The sequence below is a fragment of the Simochromis diagramma genome, unplaced genomic scaffold (genome assembly GCF_900408965.1).
Source record: "Simochromis diagramma unplaced genomic scaffold, fSimDia1.1 OVJJ01000302.1, whole genome shotgun sequence".
Lineage (NCBI taxonomy): Eukaryota > Metazoa > Chordata > Actinopteri > Cichliformes > Cichlidae > Simochromis > Simochromis diagramma.
Genome location: NW_024386792.1, coordinates 5,811,933 through 5,830,688, shown reverse-complemented (window position 1 = coordinate 5,830,688; position 18,756 = coordinate 5,811,933). Strand labels below are relative to the sequence as shown.

Here is an 18,756-nt window from a genome sequence, read left to right as displayed (position 1 = left end):
GTAAATAGATGTTTTCGAGGAGTCATTTCAAATATTTATGTTTAAAAAAAATAAAATAAAATCTGTAGGTTATTATTACCAACCTGGTCATGTGTGTAATTATACAAATAACAGCGCTGGCAACTGGAAAAAAAGAGGGGTTTGTAATTAAAAAGGTAAACTTAATAAAAATAGAACAGCTATTTGCAGTTGCAATCAGCTACAGGGTGGTGCGTACGCTGATTACAGGACTGCTGGTGTGATTTGAAGGGGATGCTGGGCAGGAAGCTGCTTACTGAGGCTAAATCAGTGTGAGAAATACGCGCAGCATCAGGGAGGAGCGCTCCCTCAAAAGCGAGCGGCTCTGTGGCGTAATGTAACAGACCAGACCGAGAGGAGCGGCGAGCAGACAGCAACGGGGATTTAAGGAACTGCAACTCCGGGAAGAGGCCCGAGCAAGGCAGGTATGATGCTATGAACTGTGCAACATGTGAATCTAAATACAGAGAGATCGCATTCTCATCGTTAGCCTATATGCTGTCTTAGATGTGTTTAAAAGGCTACAGTAATTGTGATGTTAACAAGCTATGTGGTGTTGGAATAAATGAATATTGCTTTAGTGATGACATTTAACTTTTCCCCTTTTTCTTGTTTACAGCTTTAGAAATGTACTGTAGGTATGACTCCTAGTAAACGTACGTGGACTGTCTCTGATGTTGTATATAGTATAGATTTCATTTATTTGCATATATTAATGCAAAAAGTTATTTTCCGTAGATCGTTTTGCATAAGCTGGAAGGATCCGTTTTTATATGACGATGAAACATCAGGTGACATAGGCTGCAGTGAAAAAACCAAGTCCACACAATGCAAATTAGGCGGCCTATTTTTGAAGTATACAAAGTAGTTTTGGCCTCCTTGCACCCTTGGCCTTGCTTTAATTCTATTTTTAATAATTCACTTCTCTGTTCCAAGTTGCATTAGCTTTGATTTGAAACGACAAGGCTTAATTACAGGACGTGTAATGACCTGTTGCCCCACCCAGTAGCCTTGTGTTTTAACCTAGTGTTTCAAACTGTGTGTGGGGCCACTGTGCTACACCCCAAAAGTAAACTTCAAAAACCAGCTGTGCCGCACACATCACATGTGACAGACTGCCACCCTCTTATATATATGGGAAGCTTGGGAGACACTCAGTCCCAAACCTGACATTACTGCCAGTATCCACCCCAAATGTGGTCAGGCAAGCCAGAAAAGTACTCTGAGGCTATTTTTACATGTGCTCTGTGGAATAGGATGTGTTATACCAGAAGTAAAACAACAATGGCTTGTTCTGTTAGTAAGAAATTAATACTTACGTTTCTCGGTGAGCAAACTGAGATGTTAAACTAGTGCTGTTTAGTAGTCGTGAGATCTATTACAGGACAGAAATGTTTCAAACATTTGCTCTGTGATTAACATTATTGGGATACCATGTTTACTAGGAGTCAGGGAGAGAGATACAGCATAGTATCACAATATTTATCTTATTGGATAAAGTAAATACTGTCAAAGCTTAGCTTTAAGGACGTTATTTGCAGTTAACAAAAGGTGATAAATCACAATATAGGTTATTGCTATGCTCCGCATATTGCAAAATTTAAAAACAAATGGCAGTAATAAGATATCATGAGTGAAGTATTGTAAATATTAAATACTGTAGCGTTGGGTCTCTGGTGATTCCCACATCTAATGTTTACTGGTTACAAAGGAAGACACAAGAATAATATAGTTAATTAAACTACTGCCAGTATATGATCAAAGTGCATTGTCTCCAGCTCATTTCATACACACACATATATATCTATATCTTTATATGTATATGTATATATATATAGATAGATAGATAGATAGATAGATATGTACATGTTGTTAATAACTAATAGTTTACAATAACATCGTTTATTCTAAAGAAGCTTTCTTACATTTTTACAAACTTTCATTTTCCCTTCATTTTGATTGTATTTCTCTTACTTCCCAACAACAGTCATCTTAAAGTTTTTTGTACTATAAAGTAAAATCCCTACATTCCCCTGTGAGTAAGCAGTCAGCAATGGTGGGGAGGAAGAACTCCTTTTTAGCAGAAGCAAACTCAGAGAGGTGCAGCAATCTGCTGTGACAGGCTGAGGGGGAAGAGAGAAAAAAGAGGAGAAGAAATGTTCAGCACATCATTGGAAGTCCTCCAGCAGTCTTACCCTGTAAGAGCACAACTAAGGGATGGTTCAGGGTCACCTGATCCAGACTAAACTCTAAACTTTGTCAAGACTTTTTTAAGGCTAGTTTAAGAAGTAGAGAGGGTGTCTATCTACCCTATCTGAACCCATTTGATATTTACTTTACTTATTCTCTCTTACTTGATGTTACACATTTCAGCAACAGAGAACTCAGTTGTTTTTACTTTATTATTTTTAGTTAAATTAATTTAGCTAATAAGAGTTTATGTTACACATTTTGTTACTTCACACATTATGAATTTGTATATTGACCGTTGCAAAGCGAGTTTGTTTGGGGGCACAGGTACTTCTGAGGCTGAAGAAGCCCAGTTACCCATTAATGCATCAGTACTTACAATCAGATAAATATTAATATTAATAATTAACAATTTGGGACCATTTATCTGGAACAGCAAAGACTTGAGATATGAGAGTGAGTAAATACTTAAAGAGCTAGCATTTAAACATTAATTCAGTTTGCTCATAATATTTATCTTGTTTTATCTAGGCATGATGTTGAAGGCAGTATTTCTTTTACTTCCAGTATTGAATTTTTACTCTGAGTCTGTAGTATTTCTACTCTTTTTAAAGAGCAATGAATTATTGCTATTCCAGCTACCAGTACTAACTTATATTAATATTAATTATTGTTGCAGTGTTATTATTGTTGTTTTTGTTGCCATTATACATCAGCAAATACCTTGGGAGTTTCATCAGCAAGGGAAACTGGTATAAAAATAAAAACAAATAAAATATGTAGAGTTTGCTGTAGATACCCCCATGTGAATGATTAGCTTTTTTCCCATCATTGCAAGCCTATCTGGACATTTCTTTTTTATCATAGATTACTACTACACACAGATTATTACAAAATCTCAACTATATGAGATACTTCTTTAACACATTTTTGTGTTTATGTCCCGAAACAGTAAAGCTAAAACTCCAGAAATGCTTTACTTCTGAACACAGAGAAGCCTAGCTGGTTTTAGTAACTTCATAACATAAAGTTAACTCCCTGGTCTCGTCCCTTCCTACAAGGCAGGGCCGCCGCTTTCCTTTAATGAAGGCTAGCTACATGATGCACAGACAGAAATGATTGGACAGCAAGGCAAGCATATCATTATGACGGGCCCAAAATGGAGTTGAAAGCCTGGTTCCCCTGGAGTAAAATACAGCCTTTGAGGCAACTGAGTGACTTGTCTTGAAATAGCTTGGGTGAGTACTGGCGGCCAAGTTATCCATCATGGCTTGTGACCATGTGGAATAGTTTTTTGATGCCAGGTTTCCATCACCACCCATCCCATGAGTGTTCTGGTGCTCTCTGGCCAGTGGGAAAATACTGTCCTTGGCACACTGGGGAGGGAAGGGGACAGGAAAACGGGTCCGCTGACACCCGTGTGCAGTGTATATAGTGCAATCGTCTAGGAAACAGAAAACCACATAAAAACACGTGTCACAGATAACCCCCCCCCCCCCCTTTCATTCTCATAACAAGCAAACAAATAACAATAACAACAGCATTTAATATGTGTTTACATTGTTGTTTATTGACACCTGAGACTGCTTTAAACCAGAATGAATGAATGGTTCCTTAGGGTTTGTGCTCAACCACACTGCCTCTAAATGATACAGTGAATCACGTCTTGCATTATACCAAACCAAAAGATACATAAAGCCTTGTCACTAACATTACGATGGTCTTATAATGTTTGCTTTCTCGTGTTGACCTTGTCCAGAGTCTACATTTTAAGTTGCAGGTTATTTTTAGTGCAGTGTTTAGTGAATATTACCAGACAGGCTAAAGGTAGAGCTCACTTTACTTAGAAAATAAATGCAAGAAAGAGAGGACAAGGGAGGTAATGACTGATTGGGGGAAATTATAGTACTACTGTGGATAATTAACTTTACATGTAAAGTTCAATATAGTTTACCCATCCGCAGGAGCGATGATCGAGTCTCCTTGACCTCTCAGCAACTTTTAATCATCATTAGTTTGTGCAGTACAACCAGCCAAAGACAATGAAACTTATAACTTCCTTTCTGTACTTCACACATTACAATATCATGTGAAGTGTGACAGATCGTGAGCCAGATGAGTCAGTGTCTTTGACATTCTGGCTTCAATCAGGCGGTGAATTCATACATCGCGTGTCGCTAATGTGACTTGGTTATTTAAAAGTGAAAAATGCCGTTAAATGATTAAAAACACATTTAATGTTAATCCAGGACGATGACCACAGACTAAACTCGGTAGTTTGCATAACTGTGATGGACTCTGGACTCTTGTATTTGTGGACGCTGCTATCTTAGGTCCTGGGTAGCAGCCGAAATATTGTGAGGGAGAAAGAGGCGGAACTGAAAGAATTCCAAGCTGAAATATATGGGATCATTTTTTAAGAACCAAAGATGGTGGAAAAATATGACTTCCAGAGGGTGAAAGTTTTTTCAAGACATGCTGTTTTACGTTCCAGTTAACCACTGAAATGACAGTAAATTTAGCTGTAAGTGAATAGCTGTGTTTAAACTTTCAATTTGGATGCTTTGTTTTAATAGAGCTTACTTCTAGCGGGACTTTAATCCTTTGAATGTAAGCAGATGATGTTCTTTACTGAGACTTGCCAAATTCCACATTTATGCTAGCTTTACACCAGCTAGGGGCTGGAAAGCAGCTGTGATAGGTCAGGTAACATCTGCTTTTATAGAGCAGCATCCATTTGGCTAAATCCACAAAGAGAAGTAAAGCTTAGAATCACCAGTAGCAGGTGAGCTGACCAAAGCCTGTCCATGAAGATCACAAATCTAGTGGAGCTCATAATACAGATTTTTATGTGACTTATTTGTGCTGCACAGCAACACCAGAATTTAGGGTCCCCCCAACCTCCAACTGTTAAATCCCACTATAACCCTTTATTATAAACCATTAAAGCCTGTTAGACTTTGTGTTCTTCAGACCTCCATCAGTTACATAACACAGACTGAATCCTGTGTGGGTTAGTCAGAGGGCATTCTGCTCTAATGCTTTCTCTCCAGCAGTAATGTTTTCCTCAAAATTGATCTGAGGAAACTGATACTTTGGGTAGGCCTCCTGTATCCAGCCACGCTCTATTTCTATCCCATGTTTTATCCTACTGATAGGTTTCTAAGTAAACATAACATCATGTATGTATCCCAGATGACTTTTATTGTGATGCATTTCAGGGCTGATTGCAATAACCTCCACGTCCATTAAAGGAGCTGTTACCTTTTGGATGTCAAAGGATGAAAATGATCAGTGCTGTAGTGTACTCTCACAGTCATTAAGTGAAAATAGCCCAACAACAAACACTTCACTAACTCTTCTCCAGTTTTGCAAACAACAAGGTAATGTTTGGCCATACACTGACTGGAATGACCATAGCAGTTGCTCGCTGAGAAAAAAAAAATCTACAGCAGTGTAATGGAAAGACTTTAGAAGTACTAAAAAAAAAAGGATGATTGAATGTCCAAACAGAAAACTGCCCGAGTGCTTCTGGTGAATGTCCAATAAATGGAAAGTATAACTCGCAGCATTAACTCATACAACCACATTTGGCTTTGTGTCGCAAACTCCAAAATAGCTTTTCAAGATTAAAATGGACGTTTTATCCAGTGGAATCCAAGACTTTGTGTCAATAAAACATTCACGTCTTCATTGATTACTCCTAAAATAAGGAAGAGCAAAAATAAACGTAAACCCGAGTGTTTTCCAGCTCTCGTTACTTGTTTGTACTTTTCTGTCTTGTACAAATGACAGTTGCACACGCTTTCCAAACCTAACCGCTTGTCAGTGTAATCCTTTTGTTTTCTCTCATCACAGCTATAAAGCCTCAGCCCAGAGCCACATTGTCTGTGCATGGACAGTGCAGGCACCCATGGCATCACAGGAGCTCGTGGATGCGAGAGACTCAGCCGCTGATAATACGAACCCAGGAATGGAGGGTGCCGCGGTGCCCAACGGCGGTAAAACTTGCCCCGTCCATGCAGCGGGTGGAGAGGATACAAAGAGGAGCTTTCGGAAAGGCATAGGCAGGCATAATGATTACGTGAAGATCTCCCTGCCGGAGTCCAAGGTCAATCGTCTGCCTATGGAGTGGTGGAAGACAATAATCGCTTTCTTTTATGCTGGTTTTAATTTGGTCCTGACAACAGTTGTAATCACAGTGGTCCACGAGAGGGTTCCACCCAAAGAAAACAGCCCGCCCCTCCCTGATAAGTTCTTTGACTATGTTGACAGAGTCAAGTGGGCATTTACAGTAACAGAGATCAATGGGATGGTGCTGCTGACCATTTGGTTGATACAGCTGTTCTTCTTTAGATACAAGTAAGAACCAACAGCATTACCTGTATGTTGTTTTCTTTTAGTTGTTTTCTCTTTTCAATTTGTTCACGATTGCTGTGTATACTGTATGTGATAACCAACCCTTGAAACTTGTCAGTGATCTGCACGTCTGCATGTGTGATGAACTCAGGAAGTTCATCAGATTACTGAGCCTTCTGATCAAATCAAAATCATTTTCCGGCCGTTTCAACACTGGAGTTTCCTCTTGTATGGCTGTTCATTTAGAAAGCAGTCTTTGTGATTTAAAACTGAGTACAGGCTAAGTACCAGGCTATAATCATTTTAATGCAGCTGAAAAATGATGAATTTACATCATGTTGTCTTCTACATGAAATTACTTGTGGGAACTAAGACATAATTAAATTGACAGTGCAAGTAAAATCACAAATTTTACCGTCACGGCTTAACCTCAGTTCAATTGGCTGAACAGGAGCTATCATAGTTGATGCGTTGACTGATCATACGGAGTTAAATTGCCTCCAGTCATTAGCATTTTGTATACTTTGATAGATTTTTCATTTTTTATCAAATAAGTTTACCTTTTCACAATTAATACCAGTGACTGTAAAAACTGTACGTATCAGGCAGACGCCATCATTTATACCTCTGTGTCACACTCTCTTCTTGTAGGTCAATAGCGTGTAGACGGTTCTTCTTCCTCATTGGCACCCTGTATTTGTACCGCTGTGTCACTATGTATATTACCACCTTGCCTGTACCTGGCATGCACATGACCTGCGCTCCGAAGGTAAGAAGCATGCAAGCATCAGAGTGTTACTCGTCATTTCTCGCCTGTGCACTCTGATGCACTCTGGGACTAGTTGTCTTGCACAGCCACTCTGGAAAAGCAGCTATAAAATAAAGAAGTCATTTTAGGTTTTTATTGCCTTGAGACATCAACAATACTGAAGTGCATTAGTGTCTGAACAAAAACATCTGCTCCTGGCAGTCGTTTTGGTTGGATACTGCAAAAAGGTTTGCAGGTTAGACAATTTAGTAGTTGTTCTTTTCCTAAGAATTGGGAATGTTGTGGATTGAGGGTCAAAGCTGTCAGCTGTCTTTAGGAAGGGAAACATCCTGCATAATTTGAGCAGCAGGTCTAACAGAAAAATCTAATTTACATTTACATTTATTTAGGTGTGGTTGTTGGTACTTCCTGGCTTGTGTAGCCACTAGGTAACAAAAGCTCAACACTGCGCCTAGCATCCTGGAGCACTTCTGTTGTGTTTTTTGCGTGTTTTGGAGTTTGTACGTGCTTTGGAGTTTTTATGTGTTTTGGAGTTTTTACGTGTTTTGGAGTTTGTACGTGCTTTGTCTCTAGGGGCCACCGTAAATATACTTCTATTTATTCACTCCACATAAAATGTAATAAATATATCACATAATATAAAAACCAACTTTTTACATTTCAACTTTTAACTATTTACATTTTCAGCTTTTTCCTTTTAAACAAATTTAAAGTGAAACAACACAAAACACTGCAAACCACAACACAATTAAATATAAATTAAAATGTGAAAACAAAAAGAGCATGCATATTCTCTGTCATATGGGCCTGCATGAATAAACTTTCTGAATCCTTTATCATCTGCAACTGAAAATAGTTGTGGATGATTACTATACCTTTCTAATGTGACATTGTTGTCCCTGGCTCTCTCTCCCTCCGGCTCTGTTCCTGTGCTACTGCGAGTGTAACTACCGTCCCTCTGACCCTCTTCCCAGCGCAAAGCACAAGGCTCGCGTGCGGAGTGAAGTGGGGGAAAAAAGTGCGAGAGAGAGGGTGAGAGAAGGAAAAAAAAAAAACCCACGGCTCGCGTCGTTCACTTCAAAGAGTCAGCTCTAAGAGCCGTTTCGTTCGCGGGTTGGTTTTGGAGAATTTATCCAATATTTTATCTATCAGAAAATATACTCTCATTGTTAACTTTGTTGGGTACACCTAGCTAGGATCAGGTTGGACCCTGTTTTGCCTTTAGAACAGGCTTAGCTCTTCGAGGCACATATTCAACTGGAAACATTTCTCACAATTTTTCATCCACATGGACTAGATAACCTCACACAGATGCTGCAGATTTGTGAATCTTGTGTCCCACCACATCCCAAAGGTACTCTGCTGGATTGAGATCTGGTGACTGTGGAGCATGGTTGAGTGTAGTGAACTCACTATCACGTTCAAGAGATCAGTTTAAACGCCAAATTCTGAACTAACTGTCTGAGAAATTTAGACTTGCAGACCAGGCTAGATTTTTCCAATCTTCCGTAGTCTCCGTTTCCTGTTGTTACGAACAGGATGATCTACAGCACTACGAGAACAATGGTCTTTAGTGCAGTAGCCAATGAAGTTGTAGCGCATTCGGAGATGCTCATTTGCAGTCCTTTGGTTGTAGAAGGCAGTTATTTAAGTTACTATTAGCTAGAAGCAGTCTGGTCATTCTCCTCTGACCCCTTGCATCAACAAGGCATTTTCAAAAAAAATCCTATAGATAGTTGTGTTGAAAAGTTCCAGTGGGTCAGCAATTTCTAAAATACTCAGACCATGCCATTTGGTCCTATCAACCATATCATTTAATCACCTTTCTTCGCTATTCTGATGCTCAGTTTGAACTTCAGCAGGTTGTCTTAATCATGTCTACATGTCTAAATGCACTGGGTTGCCTCTATTTGATTAGAAGATTAAACATGGGTGTTAATGAGTAATTGAACATGTGTACCTAACATAGTGAATGGTGAACATATATTAATACTAATAATAACTCTCTTTTTCTAGATTCTCAAATGTGAAGATTAGCTTATTTTTCCATTTCACATTTATTCTCTAGTGAAAATAATTCCTCTGTCTCAATATTACCTCTGATCCCGTGTTTATCCCTCTCGTTACATCATCAGCTTCACGGAGACTCCCATGCGAAAATTCAACGAGTCCTGCGGCTGATTTCAGGTGGAGGGCTTTCCATTACAAACTCCCATCTCCTGTGTGGAGACTTTCTTTACAGTGGGCACACTGTGATGCTCACGCTCACCTATTTGTTCATTAAGGAGTGTAAGTACTCAAAGTAATGCTTGTTTGCTTCCGTGTGTGGGAGAATTTATGGGATTTCTCTGTGAATAATACATGAACTACATTGGACTCATTCAGTTTTTATGAAATAGAGCGCTTTCTTAGCAGGAGCTAACAGGCTACATATAACTGACAGTTGCTGATTTGTTGCTTGCTTTAGTGTTTTATTAAAAAGTTTGACCACAAAAACAATCAGTATATGTTTTATTTTAAAGCCGTGTATTTCTGGATATGTACTGTATTGGTAACTAAAGGTCGATAAAAATGTGTTTAGCCAAAAAAAAAAGGGGGGGGGGAGTCAAATGTTTCAAAATAGCATGTGTCTTAGTTTTTACTGTTACTAAGATTTTACTTATGGAAGCAAAATAAATAAAGTCATAATTTTAGCAGGACAATGAAAAGCTGTTCTGATATTAAAGTCACAAGAAAAAACTGCAACCATACTTTTCAGCACTTTGCAAGAGCAGATCAACATCATTACATTCAAAGACATTAGTGAGGAGGTGCAACAGTATACTAGATGTAAACAGTGGTATATTGGCATTTGTCCATTGCAATTTGCTTCCTAATGAACAAAAAGCTACCATGTCATCCATCTCAGTATATTATTCTGAATAGTAATCTCTCTTCAGGCTCTGGATGTGTATGATAATATGGTGATAAAGGCCCGTTATTTCATTCTACTGTAAGCAAAATATGCAACATGCTGTATCTTTGTGGTGTGATGATGTTAATTCAGCCTTGCAAAATGAAGCAAAGATGTTCTTTGGTGGGAGGAAAACAAAAGCTTCTCCCAAGTTAATTGCTTTAAATTCACGGAATATGAGAGATCTTTTTAACCGAATACTATCCATCACCCTTGGCTCTCTAATGTTTTCCTACATTATCTTTGATAAGACTTCAGTAAATTGAAAAAACAACATTTTACAAATAAATACTGACAGCAATCTTGTCTTTGCTGCTTCCCCCGAAAGACTCGCCGCGGTCCTTTTGGTGGTACCATCTCGTTTGCTGGCTCCTGAGTGCTGTGGGCGTGGTGTGCATCTTGGTGGCTCATGAGCACTACAGTGTGGATGTGGTTGTGGCATATTTTATCACCTCCCGTCTGTTCTGGTGGTACCACACCATGGCTAACTTACAGGTTTGATCAAAAGACACAGGACTCCTCAAGCATGGAGGACTGTTTTCCTAATGGCACTGGGTCCACTTTGTTGTGGGGGGCAGTGGGGAGCTATTAGTTATTACTGCTTTTGTTTATAGGAAATGATCTATATTATTATATATGCTTACAATTCCTCAAGTATTTTTAAACTGTGTCAAAAGCATCTGGGTGTAATTCTATGTCATTGCACCATTACAATGATACATTACACCCTCTAATGGACAAATTTTAAGCACTGTTGATGGAATTGATTAATATGCTTGGCACACTGACCACAATTTATTGTTGTTGTTTGGCTTAAGCATTATGCTTTCTCCCTTCAGGTCCTTCATTTATTTTATATATATATATATATATATATATATATATATATATATATATATATATATATATATATATATATATATATATATATGGAGCAATCCGAGTTACACAAATCAAACATTTTTATTCTGAAGGGCAGCCTTTAAAAAATCCCTTGTTATTTTATAATTCTTCAACAATAGTAGAGACTTGGAAAAAAATCTATCTGCTGATTTCTTGTTTCGAAGTTTATTCTAATATTTCTCGTTTGAACTCACACTCAACCCCCAACAATCTTAAAGACATCTATGGAAGCCCGTTTCCGCCACTAAAAAAACAAAAAAAAAACAAGTATCCATAACTCGATATTTCGAGTTATTTTCTTGAAATTTTAAGTTATTTTCTTGAAATTTCAAGTAAGCTCTGCCAATCAGTAATCTACGTGAATGAGGTCACTTTCTTGTTACACGGAAGCATATGGCGCAGAGTAACACGGACTCAAAACCGGATCGCAACAAATTGGCGCTTTCGCGAGTACGTTTGCTGATAGTAACGCCATGTGATTCAGCTAATAACACAAGGATTTCATCATTTTTGAAGCCACGCTGAAAATACTCAGCAATCTGTTCATTCATGACTGGATGTAATACTTAGCTTAGCTGTAGCATTTGTACCTGAGGGCTTCAGCTTCTGGGTAACAAATGACGTCATCCACGTAGATTACTGATTGGCAGCGCTAACTGGAAATTTCAAGTTACTTTTCTCAAAATTTTGAGTTAATAACTTGAAATTTCGAGTTAATAAGTCGAAATTTTGAGAAAATAACTCAACATTTCGAGAAAGTAACTCGAAATTTTGAGTTATGGATCCTTTTTTTTTTGTGGCGGAAACGGGCTTCATAGACATCAGACAATCTTCTGTCACAGACATTTGGGTGACATAATGATATTACTCTAATGTGAACTTTTTTTTCGGTCTTCTTTTCAGACCCTGAAGTGCTCACCCAATAACTACCTCACCAACACCTGGTGGAACCCACTCTTTAACTTCTTGGAGAGGAACGTCCAGACCGCAGTGCCGTGTTCATACAGTTGGCCCATAGCCTGGCCTCCTTCCTGCCTGAAGAATCCCTGTAAGAAGTACTCCATGGTACAGAGCACACGAGAGGAGTAATATGACCTGGATATGGCAGCAGTGTTGCTCGATAATCCACCGAGGTGGTATTCATTCATCAAAGTCTTGCCTACTGGGCAGAAACATTGATACCAAATGTGTAGATACGTATGTCTAAGAAGATAATCATACCATCTCTGTTTGTTGTCACTGTGATTTATTTATAAGTTCAAGTCCTGTAAGTTGTTCTTTTTTTTCCGTAAATGATAAAGTTGATTTTGCTCCTGGTCAATTTCTTTTGATAAATGGACAGTTTTATGATGCCTACTTGCAGTTTTGTTGCAGTATTTCATTTATATGTACATTTTGTCAGGGTTTCTCTCATTGTGATATTAATGTGCTCAAGTCACAAGGTGCCTTAGTTTGTTAAATGTCTATAGGTGTACCAAAGCTGCCATTATTGGTCTAGGTATATTTGGGGGGGGTTTCTCTATTATTATTAATTTTGTATTAATTTAAGTAGCATTGACTGTGTATCCCAGCTGTAGTCTTATCATTGTAACTTTGTATTAAAATGTACCCTTACCAAAGCATAAGAGTGTTGCTTTTATTTCACTGAACACTTCATCAGAGGAGATTGTTTAAAAACTCCAGGTTAACAGAAAATACTTCCTCTGGGCACATGAAAATTAAATCAAATCCACATTAAAAACAAAAACTCTCTTGCTTTTGCAAACATGAAAAATTTGAAGTTCAACTTTCTGACTGATGAAAAATTAAAAAGAAATAAAATTTTTACTGTCAGACAAAGGCTGCGAATACTTAAGTACATGTTGTGTTTTTATTGTTTAAATTATAATTTTTTTAATAAATTTGAATTACAAGAATTCCTTCTTTTACTTTTCATGATGAGGTAGTGTGTGTAGAATCTTGAGGTGGAAAATGAATTGAACTCACTATGGCATATGGCTGAAATATGAGACTATCCGGAGCTACTTTCTAGATGCCTTGTATATAAGTGTTGACAGCGCAGCTCTTTGTATACATTTGATTTACTGGTCAAAAAAGTGAAAAAGTATTTTTTCTTTTTTTTAAGTAAAAAAAAAAAAAAAATAAAGCCTGAAAATGGATAAAACCGAGAATTGTGCCACTTCCAAACCTGGAAGACAGAATTAATGGCTCTAAAGGCCAATGACCGCTGGCCGCCAATCAAAATAGGAGGAAGCACTGTCAGCCAATAGGAAGCCAGTAGCGGTACCACGTTGTTCTTGGCCTGCCACAACAACACAGGAAGAGCGTGAGCGTCTGTCTGTAAAACAAATAAATAGCAGCTTCGTGGTGTCCGAGTGCTCAGTCCTGGACATGTATTATCAACTAACAGTTTTGAGTTAATTTGAATGCTGACGTCATGATTTCGCTCTCAGGCCTGAACGACTCCGTGCTGTTAAACGCAAACGTTGCGGCTTTAATAATAATCGCGTTGGCGCTGGTTGCTCTTTATCAAAAACAGCGGAATTTAAGATATAAAAACATTCCGCCAGGTCCGAAGCCATGGCCAGTGGTCGGAAACTTCGGCGGCTTTCTCGTACCCTCTGGTATCCTCAGGAAACGGATCATAAACCCCACTGACGGTCTGGCAGAATTGGCTAAAGTTTATGGTAACATATACAGCCTTTTTGTAGGGAGTCAACTTATCGTGGTGCTCAATGGCTATGAAGCGGTCAGGGATGCCCTCTCAAACCATCCGGAGGTGTTCTCCGACAGGCCAGACATCCCTACCGTCACTATCCTGACTAAACGCAAAGGTAAGCAAGTTCTTGTATTAAATTAAGCAACTGTTATTGTAGGTTATCGGTTGAATAAGGCTATAACCGTGTAATAATAACCCATAAAAAATCTAGTAATCGGATAAGCGTTAGAATAGAGAGGTTTCACTGCCTTTGGTTAGTGTAATAAAAGTTTTTGTTTTTTGTTGGTTTTTCTTGACAGCTGGTACAGTGTTGGAAAGCCTCACTGTCACATTCATATGTGTATGTAAACTTCTGAGCACAACTGTAATGTCTCCCCCTCAGTGTTATTACATTATGCCTAACAAAAAGTAATTACACACTGTGAGATTGGGTGCTAGTTGCTTTATTCATAAAATGATAGAATATAGCTGATCAGTTGTCTTCAAATTGAAGTTTCTCTTTAACCTTTAGGATTCACTGGAAGTATATTGCATTTACTGCAAATCTACAATTAATATGCATGAATGCACATTTGAACTTGATAAGCCTGTAACTTAAACAGGCTCTATTTACCACATTAAATTCTCCAAGCAGGATTGAGGGTCAGTCTAAACAGTAGATTTGATAGTCTCCTCCATAACTTACGAGATGTAAGTTTTTAGGTATTCTACAATTTTAAGAGTCTAGTTAAGTAGCTAAAATAACAATGGCATACACGCTGACATAAGCTGTCCTTTTTTTCCTGGTATAACTGAACTTCAGGGATCGTCTTTGCACCTTACGGGTCAGTATGGCGAAAGCAGCGCAAGTTCTGCCACACCACACTCCGCAGCTTTGGTCTGGGGAAGCTAAGTCTGGAGCCTTGCATTAAGGAAGGCCTTGCTACAATCAAAACAGAGCTGCTGCGGCTGAATGAGGAGTGTGGTGGCGCTGGTGTGGACCCGAGTCCACTAATTGGCAACGCTGTGTCAAACGTCATCTGCACACTGATCCTGGGTCAGCGCTTCCACCACGAGGATCGCGAGTTCCGCACCATGCTGGACCTGATGGCGCGAGGACTGGAGATCTGCATGAACAGCCCGGCAGTCCTCATCAACGTTTTCCCGCTGCTCTACCGGTTGCCTTTTGGAGTTTTCAGAGAGTTGCGTCAGGTGGAAAGAGACATCACCGTGTTTCTTAAGAGGATTATTACAAAGCACCGTGCAACACTAGATGCCGACAATCCAAGGGATCTCACAGACATGTACTTGATGGAGATGCTGGCCCAGCAAGATGCTAGAGAGGAGGACAGCAGCTTCACAGAGGATTATCTCTTTTATATCATAGGAGACCTCTTCATTGCTGGCACTGACACCACCACCAATTCGGTTTTGTGGACTCTGCTTTATATGGTCATATACCCTGATATCCAAGGTAAAAATGGCAGCAATCAGTAAAGTCCATCCTTTGCAAAGTGCGTGTGTTTGTGAAATCAAATCATTTCATTTGGACTCCACAGCAGTTTTGGGAAAATCACATTTAGTGTCAGAAATACCACTTTAAATGTGATTTCACTGATTTGAAACACGTGGATTTTGATAAATGACAGTGGCAACATATGTAAGTATTGTGACTAAATTTTAGGTTGCCAAACAAACTTTTATGTGGGGGGAATTGGGAATCTTCTGCGGGAACCCACGTCTGGGACTCTTCTTGGTTTCAATACATGAACATGTCTGGCCTCCTTGTGTATTTAACTACTTCTCCAATTGTTGCACGTGCACATAGATTGGCACATGAAAATATGCATTTACTGCTGCATTTTACTTCAAGTTCTCCGGAATCAGACCGTTTTTTTTCCTGGCTTGATGTGATGTGGACTTCATCCTTAATCCTCCCTTTCTCCTGCTGTGTTGATTCAAGACAAGGTCCATGCAGAGATTGATGACGTAGTGGGCAAAGATCGGGTGCCATCTCTGACTGATAAGGGAAGTTTGCCTTTTACTGAAGCCACCATTATGGAAGTGCAGAGAATGACTGTGGCAGTTCCCCTGGCTATTCCTCACATGGCCTCACAAACAACAGGTAAACAGTAACTGTGACCCTTAATCTCCACATAACCTTCATACAGATCTGCACATAACTGTTCAAGCACCCTGGATCCACCCTAGCAGATGCCTGTTGCCAAATTTGTCTAATTCCCAAGCTCTAAACAAAGTGTTCTTCTTTTTTTATTTTTCAGAGTTTAGAGGCTACACTATTCCTAAAGGGACTGTAATTTTGCCCAACCTGTGGTCTGTCCATAGAGATCCCACTGTGTGGGATGATGCAGACAGTTTTAACCCAGAACGCTTCTTGGACAATGAGGGAAAGCTGCTCAGGAAAGAGTGCTTCATACCATTTGGGATTGGTATGCCTTCTTACTTATATGATCCATATGAGTGAAACATAAACACTGATCCATAAATTTGATTTCACTGTTGTGTCTCAGGTCGCAGGGTATGCATGGGTGAACAGCTGGCAAAGATGGAGCTGTTTCTGACGGTCACCAGCTTACTGCAGGCCTTCAAATTCAGGCTCCCAGAGGGAAAGCGTCCACCTCCCCTGCACGGACGGTTCGGACTGACACTCGCACCTTGCCCATTCACTGTGTGCGTGACTGCTCGCAACAGTGAAACTGACGTCCTGTAACAAGGAAACTCTGATGAAGGACTTCACAAAAAGTAGAAAATATTTTGATCTTATTCTCCTGGAGAGATCTAAATATTTAGGAAGTTTATAGACACATTTTTTTATTAGAGAAGGGTGCTCCTGTTTGACTGAAATCCCAGATAATTTATTTTTTCATTACCATCTGGATTATGTGGATGATTTAAGCTGTTGCTGAGTGAACAGAAATTTGAAAAGTAATAACTGATATTGAGACTGCAGTACTAAGTGATGGCTTATCTCATTTGAAAAAAAATATTTAAATAAGGTCAGTGTTGCGAGATGACTCTAATTTTAAAAGTCATAAGATAATAACTGTATTAATATTTATCCTTTTATTGTATGATTTGATTTGCATCATAGAAATTAGCAAGCATAAAGCAATGTGCAAAAGTCTTGAGCCACCCCCCATTTCATTCTATTTTGGTGGGGAAATGGATGCAAAGATTTAATTAGAGGTGTAAAAAGAAAGTACATGGAACAGCTGTTTATATGTAATAATGTAATATGTACAATTCTAGCATCCTTGAAAGTCAATAATTGACAGGACCACATTTATTCTTCAACACAGTCTGAACTCTCTTAGGCAGCTTTCTTGTTATTTCTTTAAGTAGTCTTCACCAGTCTTCTCCAGGCTCCTTGAACGACATTCAGAGCTCTTCTTTGGATGTTTTTGCCTTTTGTTCCATTCTCTGTAAAGTTGTATATCTTTTTTGACAACCTCATATTGGTGATGGTTTGAACTAATTATTTCAAATTTGTTACCACTGATTTTCAGTCCAGTTCTTGTGTGATTTGGCATATGTGAGCCTATTTCCTTTGTTTCTATTTCATAAGAATGGCTTCTCGACAACCAGCTTTCCACTGACAACATTTCTGATGAGACTATGGCAAACAGTGGATGAAATATGATGTGCCGCATCCATCTCTCCTGTGTCAGGTCTTAGCTGGATTTGTTTCCTGTTTCTTAAAAACATGACTTTCAGATACTGTTCATCAGATGTTTTTAGACCTGCTGCTTTATTTGTTTGTCAGTTTGTCCTCAGCGTGTTCATTTTCCTTATATTTTTTTTAAGAATACACTGCACGCCATGCTACGATATGTCAAGTTTTAAGCTAATGGCTCTTTGGGAATCACCTTATTGATGGAAAATACTATATCTAATGTCTGTCAAACTCTTTTACCCTTTCCATTTTTCATAGATTCAGCTAAAGAAATGGGGAAAAAAATATGTATTGTTAGTAACAGTGCCTAAACTTAGGAGAGAACCAATTTAAAATGTATTTTTAATAAGTCGTCTATTACATGTAGCTATAACACTGGTTCGTTGAATAAGTTAGATGCTGTTTTTTTATCATTTAATGATACATAGGTGAGTGTTAGGTGGCTTAACAAAAATAGAAAAACACACACACATACACACATTCCACTGAAAAAGGTCGGGTATAAGGACTGTTTGTTCGAAAACCACAAACTCTGGACTCAGGAAAACACAATGTGAGAGTTCATTACATATTAAATTGCTAGCTGGTGCCTTCTTCTTCGTTTGCATAAATTGAGAAATTTCACCCACAAACTGATAAACAACATGTAGAAATTAAGAATGAATGATACAGACCGAGATCGTTTCTAATGTAATCAAACCCAGAAGATGGCAGTAGTACAACTCCACGATTGCAAGTGGAACCGGCTGTGATCACGTGACCGTCAGCACTTCCGCTTACCGCACATCTCTTTGGAAGGATGCGTTAACACAGTCGCCATATTAGTCAGGGACAATTGCTATTACTGATTAACACAATATAATTTTCAATATTTTTTTTCTGACATAGCTTTAATTAAAATACACAATTTATTTTTATGGCATAATGCAGCTTTAAACTGAGGCACGTTTCCACCAAGAAAACATCCCTAATTTTTTTTTTTTATCTTGAATTAATATAGTTGAAATTTAAGTCAAAAGTTTAAAATTTTATGTCAAAATTTCGATTTACAAAGTTCCTTGGAATTACAGGGTCTCTAGCTAGTTGAATAGGATACCTAATTCGAAATTTTGAGTCATTAACTCGTCGAATTAAGTTGGGAAATAATTAACAAAAAAAATAACAAATAGAAA

General features: G+C 38.6%; 2 protein-coding genes across 3 annotated transcripts; both read left to right on the top strand.

The window, feature by feature from the left end:
• The first annotated feature begins 183 nt into the window (after window positions 1–183).
• sgms2a (sphingomyelin synthase 2a) lies at window positions 184–12,811 on the top strand. Of its 2 annotated transcripts, none has more exons than XM_040024021.1 (6): window positions 184–439; window positions 6,067–6,570; window positions 7,219–7,336; window positions 9,472–9,625; window positions 10,618–10,784; window positions 12,096–12,811. In XM_040024021.1, the coding sequence occupies exons 2-6, from the start codon at window positions 6,122–6,124 to the stop codon at window positions 12,279–12,281; spliced, it is 1,074 nt and encodes a 357-aa protein (XP_039879955.1). In that variant the 5' UTR covers window positions 184–439; window positions 6,067–6,121; the 3' UTR covers window positions 12,282–12,811. The 2 variants fall into 2 exon arrangements, with proteins under 2 accessions (XP_039879955.1, XP_039879954.1); XM_040024020.1 differs by having other exon boundaries at window positions 185–443.
• Window positions 12,812–13,524: 713 nt separating this feature from the next.
• Window positions 13,525–18,173, top strand: LOC120728819 (cytochrome P450 2U1). Its single transcript, XM_040024019.1, has 5 exons — window positions 13,525–14,026; window positions 14,714–15,364; window positions 15,854–16,015; window positions 16,173–16,340; window positions 16,422–18,173. Exons 1-5 carry the CDS (start codon window positions 13,630–13,632, stop codon window positions 16,619–16,621), a joined length of 1,578 nt encoding a protein of 525 aa, XP_039879953.1. The 5' UTR covers window positions 13,525–13,629; the 3' UTR covers window positions 16,622–18,173.
• The last annotated feature ends 583 nt before the right edge of the window (window positions 18,174–18,756 follow it).

Coding starts and splice junctions, on each gene's coding strand:
- LOC120728819 (XM_040024019.1), top strand. CDS start 13,630: ATGATTTCGCTCTCAGGCCTGAACGACTCCGTGCTGTTAAACGCAAAC. Junction 16,016..16,172: donor CATGGCCTCACAAACAACAG/GTAAACAGTAAC, acceptor TTTATTTTTCAG/AGTTTAGAGGCTACACTATT. Junction 16,341..16,421: donor CTTCATACCATTTGGGATTG/GTATGCCTTCTT, acceptor GTTGTGTCTCAG/GTCGCAGGGTATGCATGGGT.
- sgms2a (XM_040024021.1), top strand. CDS start 6,122: ATGGCATCACAGGAGCTCGTGGATGCGAGAGACTCAGCCGCTGATAAT. Junction 6,571..7,218: donor CTGTTCTTCTTTAGATACAA/GTAAGAACCAAC, acceptor CTCTTCTTGTAG/GTCAATAGCGTGTAGACGGT. Junction 9,626..10,617: donor CTATTTGTTCATTAAGGAGT/GTAAGTACTCAA, acceptor TTCCCCCGAAAG/ACTCGCCGCGGTCCTTTTGG.